The sequence below is a fragment of the Antechinus flavipes genome, chromosome 2 (assembly GCF_016432865.1).
Source record: "Antechinus flavipes isolate AdamAnt ecotype Samford, QLD, Australia chromosome 2, AdamAnt_v2, whole genome shotgun sequence".
Lineage (NCBI taxonomy): Eukaryota > Metazoa > Chordata > Mammalia > Dasyuromorphia > Dasyuridae > Antechinus > Antechinus flavipes.
In genome coordinates this window covers 513,348,663-513,368,333 of record NC_067399.1, presented here as the reverse complement: position 1 = coordinate 513,368,333, position 19,671 = coordinate 513,348,663, and the positions used below count along the sequence as shown (strand labels likewise).

The 19,671-nt window shown below is 36.7% G+C and overlaps 1 gene segment (V, D, J or C); it reads right to left on the bottom strand.

The window, feature by feature from the left end:
• Positions 1-4,269: 4,269 nt before the first annotated feature.
• LOC127551022 (T cell receptor delta constant-like) lies at positions 4,270-11,487 on the bottom strand. The segment is given in 4 exon segments: positions 4,270-5,437; positions 5,751-5,864; positions 6,971-7,027; positions 10,981-11,487. Coding segments are annotated over 4 exon segments (471 nt in total).
• Between the last annotated feature and the right edge of the window lie 8,184 nt (positions 11,488-19,671).

Here is a 19,671-nt window from a genome sequence, read left to right as displayed (position 1 = left end):
AATCATAACTTGTGAGGAAAGATTGCTTGAAAGGCAGAGGAATATTGTCCCTTGTCCAACTTCTTCAAATCATATTTTGTAATAAAAATAGAGCTTTCCCCCGATATACCCAGACTTTGAGGTTTGGATCTCTTTACAATGACACTGGTTCTTCTGGACGCTTGACCCTTTCCTAAGTTTGATTAGGAACATGTTGGGAGCACTTGCAAACAAGGGATCTAAAAGTAGAACATGTCAAAGTTAATTGCTAACGCCTCAACGTTCTCTAATCTAAGCTGACAGCCAACTGTGCACCATGAATGAATCACCTTTTCTATGATCTGATGTCAGAACTGACATGCTCCCTGACCTTCATCTATCACTTACAGCCTCAGGATAGAACAGGAACTCAGACCCAAATGAATCCTCATGGGGCTCTAGGAGCCCTATATGTTCCAGGGCTGTAGTTGTTTACTCTTTTTCTCTCCACTGAAGCCCTTCCTATCTACAGGAGACGTGAGGATGCTCCCAGAATTCTATGCTTCCTCTTTCCTCTTGACATCCAAGGTGACTTAGAAGCATGTCTATGAAGACCTAATAAAGAAGTGAGTCACGACTTCAGCAGAAAGTATTTTGTTGTTTCACCAACCTTCCCTCTTTAGGCATTTCATTTTAGGAGAGACATTGAAAAACTGAAGTGCAGCCAGAAGATGATGCATTCAGTATATCCAGGTTAATTTGGCAAGGACACTTGAAACAGTTTCAGGCAAGGATTGGTTAAAGGCATAGGGAATGCAGAAATGAAAACTTGAGGTGGGCATTGTAGTTGCCTGCAAATATTTTAAAGGTTGGCTTCTGGAAGGGGGAAATCAATCAATCAATAAACATTAGCAGGGATGATGCTAAACATTATGGATGCCAAAAGAAAGGCAAAAGACAGTTCCTGCCCTTAAAGAGCTTGAAGACAAGTGGGAGGGAAGAGGAAGGGCAGATTTGTTAAGTAGCATTTGGGTAGATAATGTCTGGCTGACTGCACTGGGTCCCTTCTTTAACTGGAGGGTCTGTGAGGAGTTATGACATTTCTCCCTTTTACCAATCTCTCTCAAATCAGATTTTTTAAAAAAAGAATTCTAGATGGTAAATGACTGAATTTAGTTTCATGAAGATCTGAATTTTAATTTTATCCCCTACAATATTAGCAGCATGTTCACAGGCAAGCCATTCAATGAAACTCAATATCTTCATTTGTAAAATGGGGACAATAATACCTGAGGCAGCTATCTTCTAGCTTATAGTGTTGTTGTGAAGCTTAAATAAGAACACACACACATATTGCTTTGGAAATTTTATAGTTACATAAATAGCTATTTTATTATTTTTCTTATCTCTAGATAACAAAATTTCATGGAGGCTTAATGAAGGAACTTGCTTGATTCCAGAATAGGTTATTGACAGATACTATATGATTTCTTTTTGTTTGGAGGCCTTTAAGACAGGCTAGGCTCTTCTCTGTAGGGAATGGTACATTATCTCAAATTGTAGACTGTGGACTTTTGGGAGTCCCTGAGACTTTCTATTTTCATAATTCAAAGATGTTATTTAGCTTTTAAATATTCCTCTCTTTTCTCATTTACGCAGTTATGGGCTCTGATTTTTACATATACTTCAATCAAAACAACATATTAAGTGCTGACTGCAAAAGCATATATTAGAATCCAATTGTCTTCTATTAAGAATGATATTAAGGAGATTGCCAAAATATGTAAAATTGTGTCCACTCTTCTTACTAATTATTTTGAAAATATGATTATTTTTATAAATGCTATTTATGTTAACATAACAATAGATTTGCTATTGTTATTTTAAAATGGCATTAGTTTTAATTTCTAACATAGCAAAAATCAGTTGCTACAACTCATCTAAACAAAATCTCTTAGGGGTCATAATTTTATAGACTGTAAAAACATCCTGAGACCAAAATGCTTGAAAACCACTGCATTTGATTATAAGCTTCTTGAGCACAGAGGCTATATGTTGCCTTTCTTTACATTTCCCAGTGCTTAGCACATAGTTGATATTTAATAAATGATAGCTGACTGGCTGGTTTTGGGATAAGGGATACCTTCCTCAATCTAGGAACTATTATTGTACTGAAACTAATAAGAATTTATAAACCTATGATATGGGAGGGGGCTTTTCTCTGAAAAATCAAAGCCAGCTCTGATAGTTGAGATGAACCAAAGAGCAGTAAAATTAATTATTCAGTTTAGGACAGTTGTGGCCAGGCTTTATCATCATTTTAGGGAGTGAACTTATTCCAGTGGAGAGAACTCAAGGTTGGGACTTTTGATATCTGGATTTTCATATCCTTGACTTACTGTGACTTCATGCAAGTTAGAGAGCCTTTCTTCACATCACTTTATCCCTTTTCCTTCACCCCAACCAAATGAAAAGATGATATTATATACTCTATCTAGCTATCTTCCTATAAATCCTATCTCCTAGCACTATTGGGAAAAGTGTCCTTATCTGTAAAGTGGGAATAATGACACTTACAGGGTCTGCCTCATGTGGTTGTTGTTAGGATTAAATGAAATAAGCTAGGTAAAGTAGTTATCAAAATTTGGGTGCCTTCTAAATGTTGGTTCTTGCTGCTACTACAATAGTTATGGATTCAATTATTTTTAGTTATGTCTGATTTTTTATGAACCCATTTGGAATTTTCTGGATAAAGACATTGGAACAGTTTGCCATTTCCTTCTCCAGCTCATTTTACAGGTGAGGAACTGAGGCAAACAGGGCTAAATGACTTGCCCAGGGTTAGTAAGTGTCTGAGGTTGGATTTGAACTCAGGAAGAGGAGTCATCCTGATTGCAGGCCTGACATTCTCTCCATTGCAACATCTAGCTGCCCACAACTAGGATAGATATAAATGTATTTTAGAAGATGCAGATAAGGCAGAGCACTAGTTGGATAACTGATTTGTTTGGGCCTGAATGATTTGTATTAGAAACTTAGATTTTAACTTTTCTTATACTAAGCACTCCTCTATCAGTTTGATAAAGCCTATGGAGTCCTCAGAATAATGATTTTAATACATAAAATAAAACAAAATACCTAGGATTACCCCCTCTCCCCCAAAAAAGATTAGTGAAATAAGGTTTTTCCCTATTCACATTCTCAGACCTCCTAAAATTTATCCCTGATCCTTTGTGGGTTCTCAGCTAAGAACCACTGTTCTAGACAGTTTTGAATTTCCCTGATTAATTTGTTTTGGCTGATCTGGGGTCTAGTGGCTCAATGTGAAAATGACCTTATATGGCTACTTCTTACTGATAACCAGATACTTTTTCTTTCCCACTAGCCTTTACCATGACCCCCAATCTTTGAGACTCTGATGTCAGAGTGGTTAAGCCCGGAAAGATCTGCAAACTTGCTGAGGCAGGAGAAACAGCAATTTGTGAGTCACATGTCGTGATCTTGCTATTGCTGCTACCAGAAGGAAACCTGGCGGCTGGGTCTCAGGAAGCTGTGGTGTGACCTTGGGCTACTCAGCCCCGATCCAGCCTGACTGGTGGTGAGCTGAAGCTTCAGGGTCCACCCAGTCCTTTGACTGTAAATGACTAGAGTCCCAGGAGGCAGGAAACACAAAACACCATTTAGTATATGGCACGTCTTTGAGAAACGGCTGAAGGTGCATTGATACCTTAAGTAAAAGAATCAAGACCCATTTTCTCCCATATCATCTCTGTGCTTAGAGTCCTTGTTGGATGAGGATCTAGCCTGAGTAACTGTCATCCTAGCAGAGGTTGTCAGGGAGAATGTCGGTGAACTTGCTTCTAATGAGAGAAATTCAGGACCGAATGTCGTGACCTTCATTTCTACTCTGAGTTAACTAACCTCTGGGAACTAAGACACAGTCCTCTCTCCTTCATGCATCAGTCTCTCTTTGGAAACATTAAAATAAATGTCTGCCTAAGCTTTTTGTTGAATCTGTAATGTGTTCAGAGGGTGGCAAGGAGGAGGCTTGATGTCATTTTGTCTGAGAAGAGCAAAGTAAATTGAAAAGTCTTAAGAAAGAAAGAAGAGTTTTGGTAGGTTGTAGGCTCAATATTATTCACTAGAGTGATATGACATTCAAACTAGGTAACATCAATTTGGGCTGCACTAATGGACATTACAGTATTCAGGATGGGAGATTTCATTATATAATATGAAATTCTGCCCTTGAGGGATATAAACAAAGTAGAACATTCTTAGAAATTGACCAGTAAAATGAGAATCAACAAGTCAAGTCAACCAGCATTTATTAAATATGAAAAAATATTTATCCTAAGTACTATATTAAACTCAGAGAAAATAAGGAAAGCTGCAAAATACAAGTAGACTATAAAATAGACCATACAAAAATTAATTGAAGGAATTGAGGGTATTTATCATAGAGAAGAAGAAACTTGGAGGCAAGGGGAACTATAAGTATATTAAACTATTTGAAGGGCTGTTATATTGAAAAGAGATGAGATTAAATTTTTTCAGCCCCTTTAGAAAGAGCTGTGGGGAGCAGTGGGTGAAGGGTTAAGTGAAGCAGATTTTAGTTTATTATAAACACTTCTTAATTATTAGGGGTATACAAAAATTAAGTAATAATAGAAAAAAGGAAGGGCCCTTGGAGGTTACTGAGTACAACTCCATCATTTTACTGAAGATACTTAAGACTAAATAAGTTAAATGTGACTTTTGCACAGGGTCACATAGCTAGTTAAGTATCTGAGTCAGAATTCTAATCCAGTTCTTTCTGTGCCTTAATATTCTTGTTTCCCTTCCATTATTCCATGATGCCTCTAACGAGCTACCTGGTGAAGTAATGAGCTCCTCATCGCTAGATGACTAATAGAGGCTAAACAGTTATTTCTTAGGGATATTGAATTCATGCTGCAAGCAGACATTGGTTGAAATGATCTCTGAGATCTTTTCTAGTTCCAGGGTTCTAGAAAAAATGTTTCTGACATTATCTCTTTTGTGGCTCCTACCATGTGCACAGAAAAGATAGAACATTAAAATGAATAAATGTGGGCTTTGGGACAAAACTGAGTCTTTTTTTTTTCTTCCCTTGGTTCAAATTCTGGAGGTAGCAGAAATCAGAAGGGAGAGGAAATACTTTTTTCAGATGTTTAAGTCTGACAGTCAAAGTGATGAGATGATTTCATTTTTCTTTTCAAAATTACAGAAACATTTTAATACAAAGAATTGGAATGATCAGCCACCTCCTCCAGGGCTGTCTTTCCACCTGGCTTTGAAAAGAATTGGGTCTAATTTTTCCAAAGCAAAAGCACTTAAGAAAAAAACCTTCTGGTCAAAATAGACACCCAGAAAGTCATTTACATCACAGCAAGAGGAAGCCAAGGGAAAACATCTCAGTGAGTCCTTGATATCTCTGATTCCTTTGGGGTAGATGAACCTGCAAGTAAAGGAGAATGGTGTGTCAATAAGTTGTTCTTTGGAAGCCCCTTAGTATAGATGGAAATTTTTAAAATATTGGTTTAGCACAGCCTCCCAAGTCAGAAGTTTGGAGGGCCTAGATAGGACCTAGGAAGGCAAGGGATCAAGGAAGTAGAAGTTAAAGATATATACTAGTCAATGGTCCACTGGAATTAGCAAGTGTTATATGAAGTAAGCAATTAAACTGGCTGACTCTTATGTTGCTTCTTTCATGAGGGTCTCTCAATTTGAGTGGAAAGAGGGTAGTGAGTGTGGCTGAGTTTTCTTCTTACCTGACAGTAAAAAACACTTGATAGTCAAGAATAAATTGACAGCAATGCTCTTGGCGAGCAGCACACGAAGCCCCAGCAGGGTGATGGACAGCAAGTTCAGTTTCTCAATTTGCACTATAAAGAGGAAAATTAGGGGAAGTAGCATTGGTGGTGATGAGATTCCAGCCTAGAGAAAGGCACTCCACAGTGACTTCCACTTTCCTCTGCCCTGAATCACTCTTTTGTTCCCTTCCTATAATGACATTTATTCTTGAAATCCAAGTCTCTGCTGTGGTAACCTCAATCAAGAGTTTCTCTAGAATTCACACAGACAGTCCAAGGAAGTCTGCAAAGGATGCCAAAAGCTGGAAATTCAGGAGGGACTTCAGTTTGTTTAGTTCAATCCCCTAATTTTACAGATGAGGAAACCGAGGCACAGAAAGGTCAAGTGAGGTGTTCAGTCATAAGAAAACAACAGGATAAGACAGGATTTGAATCCAAGTTATCTGACCCTAAAATCAGTGCTCTTTTCACTGTGGCCTCCCTTTTTTTTTTTTTTTTGTAAACAAGTATTAATTTGACAAGTCTTTATTGAGTTCCTATTGTGTGCTGGGGATATAAAGAAAAAGAAGCAGATCTTGCTTGTTAGGAGTTTATATTCTATGTTGGAAAATTACACACATACAGAAAGTCTGCCTAACTATCTATCTATCTATCTTGAAGCAGATAGGTTAGTTAAAGTGTTGGACTTGGAATCAGTAAGATTTGCATTCAAATATGGTTTCAGATCCTTATTAAATGTATGACACTGGGTAAATCACTTAACCTTTGTCTCAGTTTTCTCATCTGTAAAATGGGATTGATAATGGCACCTACCTCCTACATCCTTGCTGTAAGTATCAAATGAGATGATATTTGTAAAGCACCTTATAAATACTAGCAATAATAATTATATACACACACATACACACCCAGAGTGATTTTGGGAAGTTATTACCCAGTGTGGGGGATTAGTTGCTATAGTCTCCCATATTTTTTTAGGGAGACTATAGCAATTAATCCCCCATATTTCTTAGGTAAAATTTCTTTGTTGATTTCTAATTTTGGCTGTTTTTAGTCCTCCTCTCAGTCCCTATGGGAGCTACAGATTTTGGTCTTAAATTTCTCTTTGGTCTTAAAATTCTCTTTAAATTTGGTCTTAAAAGTCTCTCCCACTTTTTAATCTCTTTTCTTAAACTTACCTGTGGGTTTATGGCACTTTGGAGAAGATAATTCCTGATCACTATCTTTCTTTAGGTCTGGAAAGAATGAAATAAAAAAATTAGAGGCTCTGTATTTTACTTCTAGCCAAGGAAATCATAGAATTTCAAAGCTCAGAGGCAACATCTAATCCAACCCCTTAATTTACAGACAAGGTAAACAAGGTCTAATGAGGCTGAGTGCCCTTGGAACATTCTATCTCCTTTGGGAGCTCTCTCTATTAATCATTCTCTCATCCATCTTCAGTTGCTCCTTTTCTGCTGGCCCTTTAATTACTTCCTATAAAAATGTTCAGCTTTGATCTAGCCCAAATCATTCTTTCCCTGACCAAACTACCTTCCTATTTTCTCACTTGGATCCCTAAAGTTCTAGAAGAAGTAGTTTATATTACTGTCTTCACTTTCTCATTTTTCATTAATTAGTTGATAATTATTTAGTGCTAGATGGCAGAGGAAAAGGAGAGAGTACTGATCTTGGAGTCAGGAAGACCTGAATTCAAATCCAGCCTCAGTTACCACTAGCTATATGATCTTAGGCGAGTCACTTAACTCTGTTTATCTCAGTTTCCTCATATGTAAAATGAGCTGTAGAAGGACATGGCAAACAACTCTAGTATCTTTGCCAAGAAAACCCCAAATAAAATCAATTTGTCAGACCCCAAAGAGTCAGACATGACTAAAATAACTCAGCAACAAGGTTTTTATTAATTGCTTGACAACAGCATCATTAGCACAATCATTAACAACTAGTGACATTTTATAGAGCACATTAAGGTTTGCAAGGAGTTTTACTTATGACATCTCATACTATGAGTCAGTCACTGTGCAAAACACTGAGGCTGGCAAGGAATGAAAAAAACCTAGCTTACAACGAGGTACAATATACAGGGAACTAGCTACATATAAGAGATGTAGAGAGTAGATAGAAGGTAATCTTGGAGGGGCTTGCTAGGAGGAACAGAAAAGATCTTATATTGAAGATGGAGCTGAGTTGAATCTTGAAGAAATCCAGGAATTCTGAGAAGAGGTGGCCTTGGAGGAAATGTATTCCATATAGGAGGACCAGTCAGTACATGAAGACAAGAAGAACCATGTATAATGTGGTTTCCAAACTAACAGGAAGCTACTTTTTCAAAGTTCTTCATTGGCTTTTTAGTTGTGAAACATCAACATCCTTTTCCCCAGTTTTCATCATTCTACTGTAGCATTGACTACTGTTGAATTCTTCTTCCTCCTGGAAATCCTACCCATTTTTGATTTCTGTTATACTTCTGTTTCTTTTACTTTTCTGACTGTTTTTTTTTTCAGTCTCATTTGCTGTGTCATTGTCTTACTAACCTTTAAGTCCACATCCCCTGCAAGGATCTGTCTTCTCTCTTTGGGCTTTGTTCCATTCTCATGGCTTTACTTATTATTTTTATGCAGATAAGTACCAGAGCCATTTTCACCAACTGCTTGATGGAAGGGATGTTGTTATAAGCATTTTAAATTCAACAAATCCCAACCTGAATTTGCTCTCTTTCCTTCATAAATCTGCCCTTCCTCTCAACCTGTATCTTTCTCTATGGAGTAAAATTGTCTATTCAGAAATTTAAGCTCAAAAACTTAACTTATTTATTCTTTGATTCTTCCCTTTCTTTCCCATTTACCAACTTAAATTAGGTGTCAGTACCTTATAGTCCAGACATAGAGTAACTACGTTTACAACGCCTTTCATATATATATATATCCCTTCTTAACTCACTGCCATCATCTTGGATCTGGTTATGTCTATATATCTATATAGCTATATATCTCCCTTCTTCTTAACTCACTGCCATCATCTTGGATCAGGTTCATTTTACTTGATTCATTGTAACCCATAAATTTTTTAATCCTATCTCCCTCTCCTCCAATTTATCTTTCCCAAAATTTCCAATATTATTTTCTGAATACAAAGGTTTGAATGAGTCATCATTGGCTTCCTATTACCAATAGGAAAAATATAAGTTCTACAACCTGGCATTCCATGCTTTTTAGTTCCAACCTAGATATTCAAACTTATTGCATGGTGATCCCATCCATGTACTCTACATTCCATCCAAAATAGATTATTATTTGTTTTTCAGTATCATTCTGATATTTCCTTTTTCTTACATGTGTACAAAGGAATTTTGCTCTTTTGTAATACCTCTTTTTTTTCAAAGCACAATTCAGGTATTTCCTGAAACTTTCAATATTTCTCCATCTTAAATTGATCTTATTTCTCTTTTTTTCTAAAAATATATTTCCATATTACTCATGTTGTGAAAGAAAAATCAGAACAAAAGGGAAAAAAACATGAGAAAGAAAAAGCAAATAAAAAAAGTGAAAACTGTATGCTTCAATTTGCATCCAGTATCCATACTTCTATCTAAAGATATGGATGGCATTTTTCATCCCAAACCTATTGGAATTGTCTTGGATAACTGTATTGCTGAGAAGAGCTAAGTCTATTTTAATTGATAATCTCATAATCTTGCTATTAATGTGTACAATGTTCTCTTGGCTATACTCATTTCACTCAGCATCAGTTTAGTATGTCTTTTCAGAATTTTTTGAAATCAGCCTGTTTATCATTTCTTATAGAAATTTATATTTCTTATATTCCATTACATTTATGTACTATAACTTTTTTAGACATTCCCCAATTGATGGACATCCATTCAATTTCCAATTCTTTGCCACTGGTGAGTCCTTTTCCCTTTTTTATAATCTCCTTGGGATATAGACCCAGTGGTGACACCGCTGGATCAAAGGGTTTGCAGTTTTATAGTTTTTGGGCATAGTACCAAATTGCTCTCTAAAATGATTGAATCAGCTCATAACTCCATCAACTTGTTTAGTGTTCCATTTTTCCACATCCCCTCCAACATTTGTCATTAAGTGATCTCATTTCTTAAAATTTCCAGAATACTTTGCAGTTCTCTTGGACCTTATGACATTCTACCTTGAATTTTATTTATTAATAGTCATATCATAACTACAAAGTAGACTCTAAGTTCCTTGATGATTGTCATTTTTTAACTTGTGCATTTATTGTCTTACATAAAATGTGTTAATAAATACTTGTTGTGATGAATTACAATGAAGTGACTCGTCCACAGACACATAGAAGATTTATTATGGTGTAGTGATAATAGTGTTGGATTTGGACTTTGAAGACCTAGTATGTCATTTTATCATTCTGTGCCTAATAATTTTATATCTACTTACCAGTGTTGAGAAGAAAGTGCTTTATAAATCTAAAAATGTGGGTTATTAATTATTCTGACTTCTGGACCAATGCTTTCTTTTACAGCATGATTTTAATATCTTAAGTTATTTGGTTGACTCCATAAACACGTAACTTCTGAAGGAATTTCTGATGGTTTTCTGATAGCTAGGACAGTTTGGGTTGCTTCCTGTTGGGGGTCAGCACCAGTCTAGATTATACAGTGTCCACAGATCATTAGTCTTGAGTAACAACAAAGAGGAAAAGATGTGGAAAGGGCTGATTGACTGGTGGAAGTTCATAGAGAAAATGAGAACAATAATTTGCCTTTAGAAAATACTTTATAGTTTCCAAAGCACTCTCCTCACAAAGCACTCATTATTTCCACCATTTTTACAGATGAGAAGATCATAGCTAATTGCAATATTTATGGTCACAGAAACAAAACAAGTATTGGAACTGGGGCTCAAACTTAGAGTCTTCATGTCTACAGTTTTTTTTCACATCTTATAAAGATTTCCTTCCAGTGTTCCAATTACTGATATGGAAATGTATGTGATGTGAGTTTTCTGGGGCCATGTACTTGAGCTTTCCCTCCTATTACTTACTCTTTTAACTCAGGCACAAAATGTTTGAACCTAGAGTTCTTGTCTAGCTATCCATTTCCAACACAGCACCATTTTGAGGATGGAGATGGTTAGTATTCCCTTCCATAACTTCCCTTATTCTTATCCCATTCCCGGTTTTCCTGAGATCATACCTGAACTCTTCTCAAAGGGCCTTTTGTAAGAAGCCACCATGGTTTTATTGTTATGCCGAACTGTACAGTTAATTTGTTCCAAATCATTCTTATATTGGCCAAGCTTGATAGCGCTGAACTTCCCATTGGCAATGGTGACCATTCCTTCTTTTGTGTTGTCATCTGGATCGAGATGTATATCCACAGTCTTGGGGTAGAAGTCCTTCACCAGACATGCAACATTGGTCCCATTTTTCATGACAAAGACTGAGGGCATAGAAGGTTCTTGGAGTTCTGAAAAATATAATCAACTTCTCTGTGAGGTGACTGACCAAGGCATGATGATAGAAATGGTTAACTCAAAAGATCAACTTTCTACCAATGATTTGAACTCTGCTATCTGTTTGCTGATTCCTGAACACTTGAGAGGATGGGCAGGGGAAGCAAAAAGAGATGCATTATATAAATGTTTGCTGTTATCATTACCAATGTCATGTTTATGTGGCTAATGAGGGGATGATTATGTTACTCACAATATTCTGATTCAGCATTGTCATTCTTATTGCCACAGAATACAGGATATAGGAATCATCCATCATCCTGCCTTTGGCAGTACCATACCTAATTATCTTCTGAGTCTTAGTTGTTCTCTCTATGGCAGCAGCCAATTAGCAATAGGATATTGGATAGTACGGATAAAAAACCCTCTGCTGATAGTGCCATTTTAAGCCTGGACTTTGGCTGATAAGTTTGACTGAAAGTTATGTTCAGAATGACTCAGAGCCATTGCTGAGTGGGTAGAGAAAGAAAATTAGTCCATGGCTGAATTAGGGACCTGGACAAGAATATCTGTGCCTATTCCCTTGTTAGTTCAGAGTTTCAGTCAAGTAACTACAAAGTCCCCTTCCTTGAGATTAAGGGCTGGTTGTGTGAATTTTCTTTTACCTTTGAAGCCACCATCACTTCAAGTGGTGGGAATCAAGTAAGGATGCTGAACATGGAGTTTGCATTGAAAGGATCACAAAAGGAGGACTGAAAAATTCATTAACATTTTACTCTTTAGTGATTCTCAAGATAGTACCTTTATCTGCCAATTCAGTGAAATGGCTATCAGAAAAGAGTTAATATAGGGAGCAGCATTTTAAATTCCTTTAAATGCTAAGTGTAGAATTTCTTTTAAGAACTAGCTATCCAAAGTATTCCTTGAGTCAGGGAAGGGAGTTCCTAATCGCTGGACCTTGAATTTTGATCCTGACCATGGGCTCCTAACCAACTCTGTTAGACAGGTCATAAAATTTTTCCACTGAAAATTTTAGTATAAAGATATGATTCTGTTATTCTTACTGAACACAGGAAGAAGGTTCCCAAAAACCTAACTTGATATTATCAGCTCCTCATCACTAGAGTGCAAATACCCCTCCTTTTGTACTCTCCTAGCACCTGCTTTCAAACACCCTGGTACTACATGAGAAATCCCTTACCTTTCCCTGCTTTAGCTGAGACCAACTGACAACCCCAGTATTAACGGCTAGAAACCACACATGACAAAGGGCTTTCTGTTTTCCTTCCTCACTTACCCCCTTCTCCCTTCCCTTCCATATTTTCTCCTTCTCACTCCCCTTCTCAGCAGAGATACTTCAGTTTGGTCTCCCAAGTTTAATCTTGGATTGAAATATATTTATTTTGGTTTTTAAGGATACTTAATTTTCTTATCTGTAATAATTTTTCCATTAATTTCAGCAGCCAAGATCTTGACTTGTCCTTAATAATCTACCTTAACTACAGTCATATCCATACTAGAGAAATAAAACATCCCAACTAGGGAAATTAGATCCCCAAATGATGGAGATGTGGCTTCTGGAGTCTCTTTCAGATCTAGAGCAAGGATCTCATAAGATGGGAAAGGTGATTGAACTAATAAAGAAAAAATATTTACCACCATAGACTTAGGTCTAAACAGCTATAAAAATGCAGGTTCCTATATCTGTTTTGGTCAAAAGTTGCTAGAGAACTGAAAGCACTCAGGTGCCTGTATTTGTTTGGGCTGAGCTACCATGCAGAGACCTTCTTGGGCCCAAGGAAAGAATATCTAATTGGACATAGGGTGGTCTGGGTTTTGATCTGGTTTCTGCTACTAACTTCATTGTAAGCTTGGAAACTGTCCTTCTTTTCATTTCCCTAATCTATAAAAATGAAGTATTTGGAACACTTAAGCTTGAACATTCTATAGTTCTAGGAAGTCAAACATTCCATTAATTTGAGCTATGGGATTCTGACCTGAGATTCTTGATTCTAGCTCAGGAGAAAAGTCACAGAATCAGAGTTGGAAAGATCATCTAGTTTGTCTTGTACCTCAACAAGAATCCTCTTAACACCAAACCCATCTGTTGCTTGAAGACCTCAAATAAGAGGGAATTCACCACTTCCCAACACAGTCTACCTCACCTTTGGATAGATCTAGTGATCGAGATAATTTTCCTTATGGAAGGTTTAAATCTGGCTGTCTGCAATTTCTACCCAGTGCTTTGAATTCTACCTTTTGGGGGTCAAGCAAAAAATATGGAATTGCTCTTTTGCATAGCCCTAATATATATGAGAAAAGGCTACTAAAAACTTAGGGAATGATAGTCTACTTTTGAATACTGTCAGCATGTTGAATTTGACCATAATATACTGATTTTCTAGAACATTTTGTTATGATCTGTCTTGATTAATGACAGGACTAATCAATGATGAATTAATAATAATTGAGTAAATTGTTAAGACTAATGAATAATTTTCAATGAATAAATATTTAATCAAAAAGTTTAAAGTTAAAAACAAATTGGATTAAAATAAAACAAAACCAAAAAATCTTAAATATGGTTAAACATGGTTCAAGTGTCTAGACACAAATCGGTACTCTTTTTTTTATGTGACGGAGCAATTTTGTAGTTTGTAGAAGCTTATTGATTCTTCTCAGAATAATGGTTTTAAATGCATAAAACAAAATGCATAGGATTACCAAGGAAATTAAGGACATTTAAATACAGTATCAAACTACATTAAAGAAACAAGTTCATGAATCTCAGGTTAAAAACCTTTGGTTAAGATGCTACATTTGGCTTCAATAATAATAGGTGACATTTCTTAGTGTTCTAAAATTTACAAAACATTTTCTTCTTAATCTAATAAGGAAAGTAGTGCAAATATTATTTACCCTCATTTTATAATGGAAAAACTGAGGCTCAATGATTTGGTTAGTGTTACATAGCTAATAATTACTGTAATTTGTATTCAAATACACATCTTATTTGACTTCGTATCCAAATACTCAAAAAATTGAAATTTGAAGTTGCATATGTCATTTTTTTGCTTTTCTAAAAACTACTATGTATTACACTTATTTTTATATCTTTTTTACTTTTTTAAAATTACAAACTCTTTAAAAGTAGGGAATTGTGTTGTTTTTCACTGATAACATTACTGGTTCTTAACGGTGCCTTGCATATAGTTGGCATATTATTGTTTGTTGAATTGAATGAAATTGAATTATATTGAATTGAAATGTGCTCTGAATTTATTTCTTTTGAATTTTCTGATCTTCTATACCTTCCCTTTCTTCAAATAGAATTACATTTGCTAGTTTAAAAATGCAATTTGTTTTGAACTTAGAATCCTACTTTTGGTCTTTCCCATTTTCATGGCAATCAATTCAGAGTTAAGATTAAACTGTCAGACAGAACACTCAAATAAGCATATGCTTCACCTTGAACTTGCCTTATTTGCCTGGAAGCTTAGATATCAATATATCTGCTGCATTTCTGATAGTAGTGAGTATACACAGGGTGTTTTATGTAGCACTGTGCCTGAAGATTTCAAAGTTACCAAGAAGTTTAGGATATAGCTTCAATTTCAAATCCCAAATATATTCCATATGATGCACCACATTTGTCAAACAATATTTCCGCAAGGATTTCTAAAGCACAGCACACATTTTTAGGCTAGATCAGCATGGCTAAAGGGATGTGGACACGTGAGGCAAATCTCTGGAGAACTGTAACTAGGGAGTGTGTGTGTGTGTGTGTGTGTGTGTGTGTGTGTGTGTGTGTGTGTGTTTTGTCCTGACTTTAGGGCAACAGTATCATACTTCTTCCACTTCCTTTTGTCTATGCTTTCTGGCTGCTCTGAAGATTTCTAAAACAAAAGGATTATTCTTTAAGCTCCTAACTGAGTATCTCTTGCTTGATACTGTTTTAAATCTTCAGCTTGCTATCTCTTGTAACATTTCCCTAAGGAATTTGACCACCAAAGTAAAAGAAAATCATTCAGAGAGATGAAATTAGCCTAAGAAACAGACAAGAAACTGTAACTCACCAGGCTCTACTGATAGCTCTGTACCTTTTCCAAAATACATCGCTCGGGTGTGCCAGGAGCACTCTGCTATACAGCCATGCACGTAACTAGCCCACTGCTGACTTAGGACCCTGGGCAAGAACATCTGCACCAATTCTCCAGCTAACCTGGAGCCTCAGTCAAGAAACCAGACAGTTAGGGAACTATAAAGTCACCTTTATTGAGGCCACAGGCTGATTATGTGAATTCTCTTTCACCTTTCAAACTGTCACCACTTTAAGTGTCAGAGATCATTAGAGATGTTGAACATTGAATTTACATTGAGATGATCACAAAGGCAAGGCTGAGAAATGGAACAAGATGAGGTTGACATTTTGCCCTATAGTGGCTCTAAAGATAGGAAATTTATCTGCAAGTTTAGTGGGATGGATACCAGAGAAGAGATAATATAGCTAGAAGGCAGACAAAAAAGAAAATTTTTTAATGGTTGAAAAGTCAGGGATGGAATGATTTAGAAATTTGTCCTATTTTTTTACTCTAATGAGCAGGACTCTTTCTTGGGTCATAGAAATGGCTTTTCCATTAGAAACAAATTATCTCTCCCCCCTTTCCTTGCAAATCTCATTCTGTTCCAAATCACTCAGAGTCTTACCACGGGTTTGAATCTGTTTTATGATTCACTGGGCCAAGTGAGGTATTTTCCACTAAACTCAGAGCTTAGAAAGGAAATCAGGAAATCGCCTCTGTTGGATAGAGCTTTCCTTGCCTATGTGGCATATTTGCCTTGTAGAGAAAATTCCTCTTTCTAGAAAGTATTAAACAAATTTCCATGACATCTAGACTTGGATGCAAGTCTCATGAGGTTTCAGTGAACATGGGAAATTGAACTTCAAAGGGCACTCAGGTCATACATTGTTCCATTACTGAAAAATTGGTGTCTGGGCAGGGGAGGTTGGTGGTTAAATGAGGGGTGATATGTTGTGCAAATCTCTCTGGGGCGAGAGATTTGATTAGAAGCACAGACTTCACACTCTTTCAGTTTCACATTTGTTACCTTATATTCCATTCTTTCAGAAAGTATATGTCTCCACTAGTGGAAAACCAAGTGGAGAAGATGGTGCCTCTGGGTAATGTGGATCAGCTCCATTGGGCAGAGCTTGAATCCTTCATCATTCTCCTCTCTTTCCAATCCTCTGAAGGAATACATTTAAATGTTTGATACAAGTAATTCTTATTTCCAGGTGGAAATAAATTAAACAAAAAAGTCAAATATTTACATTTTTCTCAGCTACAATTTGCCAGTCTGAGTTTTCACATAGCAATTAACTATATCTCTTTTCTTTCTCTTGCCTTTCTCCTTTGCATTGCATTTTCTCTTGTTCCTTAAGAGAGGATCACCAGATTCAGCTAATAGAGATGAAGGCACTGAAAGAACCCTATTACTATTTATTAGAGAAGTAGATATACTATTGAATAACAATCTGAATGACTGCCTCATGTTTCCCAGTCCATAGCATCAGCTGAGAAACCCAGCAGTACAGAAGGTGACTACAATGAACTTGCTGAGCTTAGGGAATAGGCTATGTAAACCCCCATGGTATTTAATAGTGATGGAGAGAATCCTAGCCCTTTTGGCTCTATTTTCCTGTTTATAATGTCCTGGGCCAAAAATCCTATTTCAGGAATGAGGTGTGTTTTTTTCCTTACAATTGAAAAGGATTTGTCTACAACACCATCCTCTGAGACAGACCTGCCAAGTTCAGTAACACTTTCTTAAGATAAATCTAATAGGTTTATCTTCAGAGTTTAATCAACTCCCTTTGCAGAGAAATAGGGATCTGTCTAATACTGTCAGTGTGAGCCTGGCCACAGAAATATGCTTCATAGTGAATCTTCGTTTTCCCTTGGGTTACACCAGCTATGGATCAGTGGAGAGACCCACTTCATTGGACTCTTCGTGCTCTGGAAATGACTTAGCATTAAAGTACAATTACTTTGTGTGGACCATTCACAGGTCCTCGGGCAATAGAGGAACCAACAGTTAGATTGCTATAATGGATAATCTCCTGCCAAGGATTGTCTTGCACAATGAAGATCATCCCTTCCCTTTCCCTCAGGTCTCTAAACACTTCCCCTGTGGTTCAGGAGTCTCCAGAAGCCATCAGCAATCATTAGCCTGCGTAGTCAAATTGGAGTCTATTCTAAAGATAAGTTTAATAGCTGGGTGCCTGCTGCTAAACTGTTAGTCTGACTCCCCTAGGCTCATAGAGGTAACAGACTAGGCAAGAAGGGATCTGAAGTGTTGATCGTGGCAGATGCTGCTCTTTTGTTGCTTTCTGAAATCTGAAAAGAGACTAATTATCATGAACAGCTCTATGGAGGCCAGTGCTCTGATCTCCCATTTTTGTGGGGTCTTTGAGTCTGACTCTAGGTGCTTTGGTGTAAGGGCAGCCTTAAGTAATGCTCAGAAAAAAGCACAGGCCTGGATATCCGGACACCTGGGTTCTAGAATCAATTCTTCAACTAACTCACTGTTATGATTTCAGATAAGTCATTTTCCATTTTTGGGTTTCAGTTTCCTTATCTACACAGTGAGGAAGGTAGATTAGATTGTTTCCCACTTTTTCTTATACTTTTCACATTCTTTCATTATATGGATTGTGACAAAAGACAGAGATAGTAGCATGATGTTTTTCCTTTCACCTGAAAAAGAAAACATTTCTCTGTTGCTACCTACATACCTACGTACTTACCTACCTACTATCTATCTATCTATCTATCTATCTATCTATCTATCTATCTATCTATCTATCTATCTATCTATGTGTCTATGTGTCTATCTGTGTATCTATCTATCCTTTCTCTTTCCTTTTTTCTTCTTTTCTTTCTTTCTTTTTTCATTGCTTCTTAATTCAGCTCTTGACTTTTCTGTTCCTAATCAGGATAGAAAGCCTTATCACTTCTGGCATTCATTGCCTTTCCATTGGATCTTGGGTACGATGTCCCCAGCCAGAAATCCTAACTCAGAAATGGATTTTATTTAAATGGATGTAAAGGGCCTGTCTGCCAACACTGAACTCTGGAATAGGCCTGCCAAGTACAATGACATTTCTTTAAACTAAATTCAACAGGTCAATCTATAGAATTTAATCAACTCTCTCTGCAGGGAAGGGTTTTTCTTTTAGAGTTTTTCATCTCCCCAAGGAATTTCAGGTTTTCAGGACTGTGGGAAGCTCTTTTTCATGGAGGGACTAGTGTCTTGTCTCTTAATACTAGAATAATGGAAATGTGTGATACTTGGTTCCACAATAAGCTGAGTTGCTCTTCCAAAGATGAGCTATGTGCAATGTAGGCACTGTTGAAAGCCTTATAAAAACACCCTTGCTGCATCTTTGTCTTCCATTAGTTTGGTTGTACAACTCAAAAAGGGCAGCGCAAGGGGCTGATTGGAGACCCACAGACTTATGGGGCTTTCTGAGATTTAAGCACATATGTTGGTATCTTGTTTGGAGTCTGGTATCATCTGATGCTAACATTTTTATAAAATCCCCCGGGGTTTCTTGGTATCTCTTTTAGCCTGACATATTTTTCCATATCATGAAAGGAAGACTGTCCCTGGTTAACTCTCATTTTCCTCCTGACCTCTGCCCTTAAAATCTCATTTGCTCTCATTTTCTGTCAGAGCTGGAAGGTACATTTTAACTTATCTAAACCAATCTCCATATTTTAAAAAATTAGGAAAAAATCCTGTAAAGTTGAAGTGACTTCCAAGACCACAATAATGTTATACTAGTGGAGAGTAGAATCTTTTTGATTCTGCTAGAGAATTTCCCAGTGGTCACTGCTCATTGAGATGGTAAAGAATTCATTCCATACTTCTTGTTTCCCTGATTATTGCTCTTTCTACAACACAATACCATTTCATTACAGGTACATTTAAGATCCATTTATTTGCTGCTAATTGGATAGTACCTCTAAAGTTTGTCAGAAAAGAAAAAAAAGAAACAAAGAACATTCAGGGTAAGATTGGTGATCATGAAATAATCTATGCATTCTCTCTGTAATGTCAAATTAACTTGAGAGACAAGCCTAGGAGAAACAAAGCTTTTAGTCACTTACTAGGAATGCCCTCCAGTTGGGTTCCTTTTCCAAAGATCCGTGGATTTGTTGAATATGAAGCACTTTTTTTCTTATTAACTTCTTAGCACTTTTTTTCTTATTAATCTAGCTGCTCCTGGCATCAACAACCAGGTAGATGGATTTTCATTTCCCTAACCCCAGGTTTTTAGTCTTATCTGATTTGACCTCTTGACACAAAGCCTTAGGGAAGGTCTTTTTAAGAATAAGCATTAGAAAATAGAAACTGATTTTGCTTTC